Below are 7952 nucleotides of genomic sequence, written 5' to 3'. Positions count from 1 at the left end.
GTAGCAGTTTGTAGTTAGTTACAAACTACCAAAGTCTCTTTGCTACTATTTTGTCTAGTATTTTAGCTATACAAGAGTTCAGAGATATAGGACGATACGACGATGGGTTTGTCTTGTTTTTGTCAGGTTTAAGGATAGGTACTATAATACTCAATTTATATTGTTGAGGAATACATTTATGAAGAATGCGGTTAAAGAGATCAATTAGTCTCTTATGGACATTGATAGGTAGCTCTTTTATCATTTGATAGTTAATCCTATCAAAACCCGGAGTTTTGCCTTTTAGGGAATTTAAGGAAGCCGAGAATTCTGTATAATTAATGTCAGCTTCTATTGGATATGCACGTTTACTATGTGGGTAAATTAGTGAGTCGGAAAGAGTTCTAATTTTATTGACAGTAAAGAGACTAGAAAATGCGGAGTCTTGAGACTGAACGGACCAGTTGTGGCAAAAGAAATCAGCAATATCCTGTTGACTTGTGATTTTTTGATTACAGGGTGGGATAATACAGTGGATACCCTTAGTAGGATGCATACCGCAAAAGCGTCTAATATTGTTCCAGATTTTGACGACCGGAGTAGTAGGGTTAATCTCTTCAGTAAATTTAGAAATGGATTGTCTTTTGGCTGTTTTTAGAGCCCTTCGGAATACGGCATTTTTCCTTCTAAAATCGATGATGTTTTCCGTAGAAATATATCTTTTAAGTGTACGCCATGCAGAGTTTTTTAAGCTGCGTAGAGCTTCTAGGTCTTTATTCCACCACTATGTGAGTGTGTGTGTTATGTGTACTGAGGTGGGTAGGACTTTTATCATTAAGAAGGATTAGGTTAGATTGGGTTAAAAACTTATCAAGAATTAGGCCCTTCTTATTGTTGACTGGGGAACCCCAGCGTTTGTGCCAGCTATTAAAATCTCCAGTTATAAACGAAGGTTTGTTATTAGGAGGGGAAAGAACAGAAATTAAGTTGGCAAGAGTAAAGACAGCTTTAGGTTGGAGGTAGGTAGAAATAATATTTAATTGTTTTTTGAACAGATTTCGACGCAGATGGCATCGAATTCTGTAGAGAGGCAAATTTCTTTGTATTGAATGGAGTTATGAATCAGTATGGCGACACCACCATAAGATGGCAGAGAGTTGCGCGAGATCATTGTGTAGTTTATGGGAATTGGATGAATGGAATGATATGCTAAGTGGGTCTCTTGAAGGCAAATAATTTGTGGCTTGTATTTGGCTAATAGAATTTGCAGCTCACTGTAGTTGTTAGTGAAGCCATTAATATTCCATTGGAGAATTGTTAATTGATAAATGATGTATTGATAAGGAGGAAATAGTCGATATAATATAAATAACAATAAATTAGTTAGTATGTGACCGTAAATGCATATGAATACGCATATACAGTCACAAACTACAGTGAGAAAAGAAAATATAAGACTGCAGATTCCCCCCTCCCCAGCCCGCCAAGCCCACACTCTATTTAAACAACAGAGTATGGTCCTGGCGAGCCGACGAGGGGGGAATCCAGCAGTTAAGTGAATAGGTTATTTAAGTTATATTACCATCATCAGGAGACAAATCTATATCGGATACGTCTGTGCTGTTAGAAAGAATAGAATCTGGAGATCGTTTCAAATTTTGTTTTGAAGATTTAGATTGAACGTTAGCTTTAGCTTTGAGTTGTCTTTTCATTCTGTTAGAGGTGGCTCTAGGGAGAATTTTTACTAAAGAGTTTGGGGTTAAAGGCTTAGAGGTACATGGGAGTTCAGTGTTAGATGTTGTCTTAGGGTCAATTGATATGTCATTGTAGTCAATTATATTTTTAGAAAAAGGTGGAATAGGGGAACTGCTTTGAACTAAATTGGAAAAGGTTAGTTGAGAAGTGTTTATACTATCATTAATTTTATCTAGGTTGCTTTTAGCAACGCTAGAATATAGAGATCCATCGTGGGCGTGTCTGGTTTTATAGGTGTTTATAGCTGTCTTCATGTCAACCTTATCAAGCGTTTTAATCGCTTGTATTTCCTGGTGTTTAACGAAGAGTGGGCACTTTCTGAATACCGAAGAGTGATTACAGTCCAGTAATTTTGCATCGTTGCAATTGATGCAGCGTTTTCCATTTGAGCATTGTTCGTTGACTTCAGTGTGGTGTTCGTTGGCGCAATAAATGCAAATTTTTTTGTTGCGGCATAAATTTGAAATATGTCCAAATCTAAAGCAATTGTAGCAACGAAGTGGTGGAGGAATAAATGCCCTCACTTTAACTGATTCATAACCAATTTTGATAGTTTCCGGGATAGAGGCGCTTCCGAAAGTTAAAATTAAAAGGCCTGTTTCAATTAGTTGTTCGTTAAACTTCTTCTTGATTTTTTTAACTTGGGTAACATTTTGAGCAGTAAGCTCGTTTTTGATAACTTCTTCATCAAGGTTTCGCAAGTCATTGGAGTAAATAACTCCTTTGGAAGAGTTCAGCGAGAGATGTTCTTTAACTTCCACAGGGAAATCACTAAATGATGTCATCTTTACCAATTTTTGGGCTTGTGTTCCATTCTTAGTTTTGATTAATAAATTTCCGTCTCGGGTCTTCTTTGCAAAAAGAACTTCACCGCCGCAGGTGTGGTCAATAATTTTCTTAATGACAAACGGTGAAACATTTGACATTGAGTTGTCATCTAGACGTTTAACAACAACAAATCTGTGCTCAGATTTGTTTTTGTCTGGAGGGTCGTCTCTCCGCATCGTAGCGAGTAACAAACGTTTATCGGGTAACGGCACTTTTTTGTTTCCTCTTTGAGACTTATTTGTTTACAAAAACTGAGATCAACGAGATAAGCGCGCGAAAAATGACTATGCGTGGACACGTCTTGTCAATGCGAGAGTCTATTTGGAACTGAGAACAATTAAGATATTTAATTTCAATTTTTCAAAAATTAGCTTTTTCCTGAAGCAAGAGTTGACGCTCTGACGCGTTTTGGCTGTAAGACTTTGTATCTGATCGCAACCAAATTTCAGGAATCACAATTAACATACTATGGTTATTATTGTATATACCACTCTAGCTTTAAAATTGCGCTTGTTATTCGATTTTTTTTGATTTACCAAGGAGCGGAAGTGGGCGTGCAAAAATTTGAAACAAACTTGATCTGCGTGCAAACATAACAAATGGTGTCTAAAAATTACAGCTCTATAGTCTCTGAGATCCAGTGTTTCATACGGACAGACGGACACGGCTAGATCGTCTCGGCTGTTGACGCTGATCAATAATATATATATTTTATAGGGTCGGAGATGCCTCCTTCTACCTGTGACATATATTTCTTGCCGGTACAAAGTTATAATACCCTTCTACCGTATGGGTAAAATGAATGAACAGCAAATGGATAATGATATAAATTGCAGACATGTCTTATAAGTAAGGCGTGTAAAAATATTTCGATTTCTATTTCAGTGTAAATTGGCGAACTTCGCTCCCTGCGGAAAGTACAACTGTTTCTGGTGTTGTTGGTGCTCCAAGACGAACCCATTCCCTGGGAAGCCCAGCATCTTCCCTCGCAGATTGTATAGCATGCTGCATAGCAAAGAGAACTCCGACAGCTAAGCAGAAAGGTGGTTCTCCAATTGCCTTCGAACGCAGAAATCCAACAGAATTAGGACTCTTCTGCAACAATTCAATGCGAAAATCGATAGGTATATCTTTAGCACCTGGAGGATGATAGTTCCATGTACGATTTGTCAGAATGCGCCCTGTCTGACGATCGTAAACTAAATGTTCCGTGAGATAATAGCCTAATCCCATGACGAAGGCTCCTTCAACCTGGCCAACATCAATGCTGGGACTGAGACTCTCGCCTGCATCTTCTAAAATGTCCACGCGTCGAATCAAATGATTGCCAGTCAAAATATCCAGTTCCAGTTCACTGAGACTCAAACCGAACACGCTATAATTAGGTTGATCCCCCTGTTCGTATGACTCGGTTGCAATCAGACTGATCGATTGTGAAAATGCAGCCTCCACCACTTCCTCCCATTGGGCTTGGGCTCCCAACCTCTGCTTCACGGGTTGTAGACGCTTATTGAGGGTATCGCATGCTTTACGAACAGCTCGTCCAACACAGTCACTGGTCATTGAGTTAGCTGTCACAAAAGAATTGGCACCTGAGATTGTGTTGCTAGCTTCGACACGCACACGATCTAATGGCACTCCGAGAATAAAGGCAGTAACTTGTGCAACTTTTGTATTTAACCCTTGTCCAACCTCAATACCTCCATGTGAAATTACTACAGATCCATCCGCATGATAAATGGCAACAGTTGCTGGATAGCACCAAGCAAAACTCACATTCAGAGGGAACTCCATCACTGATAATCCCAATCCTCGTTTGCGCCATCGATTCTGTGCATTGAACAAGTTGATTTCGGTTCGTCGCTTTCGATATTCCGTGGATGCGAGGAATCGAGGAAGTAATTGTAGCATCTTATTACCCGGCCGAAGATTCACCAGACGAACGTCAGCTGGATCTAATTTGGCAGCAAATGCAATGTGCTCTATCGCAGTCTCGGTCATGGCGATGGCTATTTGAAAGAAGGAGTTTAAGAGATTATAGCACTTTTTAATTTTGCTTGTTATGTAAACTTACATTCTGCTGTGCCTGGTGCACGAAACCAGGAATTACTTGCAGCATCTGTTCTAATTGCCGTTCCATTTGCATAAAAGTTGGCATCAGTTAAATTGTAAACATTTCTAATAGCTGCTTGTGTTAAATAAAATACGACATTTTCATTGAGAGTACATCCCGCATCCTCGTAGTAGTTATTCGTTAATCGTCGAATGGATCCATTGGCACGCACCTGAAACTCATAATCCGATCTACAAGCCCATCGCTTGCCATTCGATTCCATCATAGATTCAATTGTTTGCACAAATCGAGCTGGTCGATTCAGCTTGAAAGCAACAAGTGAACAGGCACATGCCACTTGATTAGCCCGGGTTTGCTTTGCACCATAACTGCCTCCCACGCGTTTGACTTCCAATTGCACCTTATTGGTTTCTATCTTAAGCATGCGTGAAATGCTAGCCTGAGTTACATCCATCCAATGTGTGGCACAATACACACGAAGTACTTCCTCTACAGGCACAACTATGGTGGTCTGAGGCTCAATAGTAAAATAATACTGGGAGTCTAACTGCAAGATTCCCTTGCCTGTAATGTCGCCTGTTTCTGGCATAAGTTGAGCTACTTCCTCTATCTTTATGGAGTTTGTAAACATGCGATCCTCCTTCTTCTCTGCAATCACAGCATTCATACATGTGTAGATCTTTACTTGATCGTTGACATAAGTGACTTGTACCAATGAAGCTGCATAAATCGCAATATCTTGACTGGTTGCAGCAATGACTCCAAGGGGTTGATCGTAGTATTTGACAAGTCCAGCGCAAAATATTTCCTCTGGCTCTACTGTAAATACCGTTGTGTTGTTAAAGTTGTTGTCTCCAGGAATATCTTTCAGTGAGTAAAAGGCCACTACTCCCTTGCACTGAAAGGCAGCCTTGGTATCAATGTCTTCTATTGTAGCTCCAACTCTCTTTGCAGTGACAAACGCGCAGTAGACAGCATTGGAAGTAGTCATCAAATCATTCATATACTTAGCTTCCCCGGAACACTGAATGAGACCTAAATGAAAAATTAATAAATTCCTAGATAATTAAAGTATTCCGAACATACCTTCTAGTTTCTGAACTACCTGACTAACCGGGTATTTCTTGAGAATAGTCTCAAACGACTGTTTGCCCGAGGAGAGAGGACGTTCAAGCATTTGTCCTCCACTTCGAAGACGCTCCCGAACCAACTCTTTAGGGGCAGACCCCAAGAGAAATTTATAAAACAGAGAGCAAGCTAGTTTCTGGCGGTATTCAGGAGATGCCTCTGGTGGCATTTCCACTGGCTGCAAAATCGTCAGAAGCTGTTCGAAGGCTTGCACCACAGTGCCATTGTCATAGAGATCACGACCCACCAGGAACTGTTCTACATTTTGAGCATGTACAAAACCTGGATGAATATTTCCAAAGCAGATACGAGCCGATCCGACTATGCGACGTTGAATATTTTGCCATTCAATTAGAAATCCTGCATTGACATATGCATGAACATTCTGGGCTCGGGGAATAATCTGTCAAGCAGGAGAGTATATTAAAATGAATTCCAAAGACATGGTGAACTAACCTTGTATGAGTTGAAAAGGTATTTGTCTTTGGGATACGCTCGCAGTATAAATGCACCAATAACCAATTTGGGAGTGCGATCTTGAAGATAATCCAATAGGGTCGTTACTCTCTGAGTATGTGCGTTGTCATGCACTAGGACTTGAGCATCAAGACTCTCAAACGTGATAAAAACATCCGAGGGAAATTCTGGATGTTGCTTCTTTATAGAAATGTTGCCAGCCAGAGTTCCATTCTGTGAATACAGAGTTTAGAGCATCACCACTTCGTCTACTTTCTAGTTCAAAGTCACTTTCTCACTGCAATCACGATTAGTCAGTAGCGAGAAAACAAGTTTCGAACTGGATCATCTGGATTTATGGCCAGCACTCACATTTCGCACTGGCACATTCGCGATCAGGTTGAAGTGTTGCCATAACTGAGCACAATACTCGAAACCGGCGCGACTTGTAGCCTGTTGGAAGAGCTGCATCGCATCTGTCAGCGACATGTTGGCGCCCAGTAGCAGATGATCAGACTCAATGCTGTGCTGCTTCAGCTCCGGCACCTCATTGATATCGATGTAGTGCCGAATACTCTTCGGTCTTCTGTAGACACCATGAGCTGTGTTTCCTCCCACCAGAATATACTCTTCGCCTGCGGGAACTTGATCTAAAGAAGCGAACAACTCTGCTAACGACTTGGGCCAATACCATTGACAATTGTCTTGGCATGGAAGCATCTTCCGGGAGCAGCTTCCACTTGAGCATTGACCAGTTCGTGAACACAGCAACTTGAAGGAATCCTCGATGTCCATACATTCTGCTGGCACCTCAATGGTGCTATCCACGGCAAAGGACTTCATGGCATCTAATATAGGTCGATAGCCGGTGCAACGACAGATGTTTCCGCCAAAAGCATCCTCCACTTCGGACATGGTGACCACGCCTCCCTTACCTTCGAGGAGTCCGTACATGTTCATTACGAATCCTGGCGAGCAGTAGCCACACTGAGTGCCATTGAGCTTTGCCAGACGTTTCTGTATGGGATGATAGCCGCTGCTTTTGTTACCCAATCCCTCGTCTGTGATAATGTCAACATCATTGCAGGTGTTGAGCAACATCAAGCACTATAGAGAAGGGATTGCTTAAAATACATTGCATTTCACTTTATTGCTTACTACTTACTGAGTTGACGGCGTGGGTTTTTAATTCGCCAGTGACGGGATGACGACGCTGGATCACACAGACACAGGAGCCACAACCGCCCTCGAGACACATGTACTTGGTGGCAGTCAGGTGGAGATGTTCTCGAAGAAAAGTGTTGAGTGTGATGTCCACGGCGTAGTCCGCCGGTTGGACCTCGTATGGAAATCCGTTCACCTTAAATTTGATACTCATTGCATCTCCGTTGGCATCCAATTGCCAAGTGCGAAGCTTTTAGCCTTTCGCCTCTATTTAAAGCCCCGAGTGAAACCTGATTAGTAGTAATTATCCAAAAGCTAAACGGGTTCGCAGCGATAGACAAATACGAACTAACTGATACAGTGGCGAAAACTCCGTTCATGCTGAAGTCAATAAACTTAGTGTGGTATATATTGCTCAAAATATAATTAGTTGGAGAAAGATATTCACCAGGTATTAACTCATTAAAATCGGAAACAGTAGCAACATTTTTAAAGAGAAAAAGCTCTTTTTTGTTTATTTTGAAAATATTTATTTAATATTTAATTAAATAACAAGTTAGAGTCCACT

At 40.9% G+C, this 7952-nt stretch overlaps 1 protein-coding gene across 1 annotated transcript; it reads right to left on the bottom strand.

The window, feature by feature from the left end:
- Nucleotides 1-3327: 3327 nt before the first annotated feature.
- LOC117575897 (uncharacterized) lies at nucleotides 3328-7598 on the bottom strand. The gene is made up of 6 exons (XM_052006512.1): nucleotides 7386-7598; nucleotides 6593-7327; nucleotides 6221-6454; nucleotides 5723-6167; nucleotides 4637-5671; nucleotides 3328-4571 (listed from the first exon to the last, which is right to left on the bottom strand). Exons 1-6 carry the CDS (start codon nucleotides 7596-7598, stop codon nucleotides 3439-3441), a joined length of 3795 nt encoding a protein of 1264 aa, XP_051862472.1. The 3' UTR covers nucleotides 3328-3438.
- Between the last annotated feature and the right edge of the window lie 354 nt (nucleotides 7599-7952).

Source organism: Drosophila albomicans, chromosome 2R (assembly GCF_009650485.2).
Source record: "Drosophila albomicans strain 15112-1751.03 chromosome 2R, ASM965048v2, whole genome shotgun sequence".
NCBI classification, from domain to species: Eukaryota; Metazoa; Arthropoda; class Insecta; order Diptera; family Drosophilidae; genus Drosophila; species Drosophila albomicans.
Note: the sequence above shows the minus strand (reverse complement) of the source record. Positions and strands in the feature narration are given on the sequence as shown.

Excerpts from the sequence above, each read along its gene's own strand:
- LOC117575897 (XM_052006512.1), bottom strand. The coding sequence starts at position 7,598 with ATGAGTATCAAATTTAAGGTGAACGGATTTCCATACGAGGTCCAACCG. Across the intron at positions 6,455-6,592 it reads CGAATGTGCCAGTGCGAAAT|AATGGAACTCTGGCTGGCAA; the intron begins GTGAGTGCTGGC and ends CTGTATTCACAG. Across the intron at positions 6,168-6,220 it reads ACCTTTTCAACTCATACAAG|ATTATTCCCCGAGCCCAGAA; the intron begins GTTAGTTCACCA and ends CCTGCTTGACAG.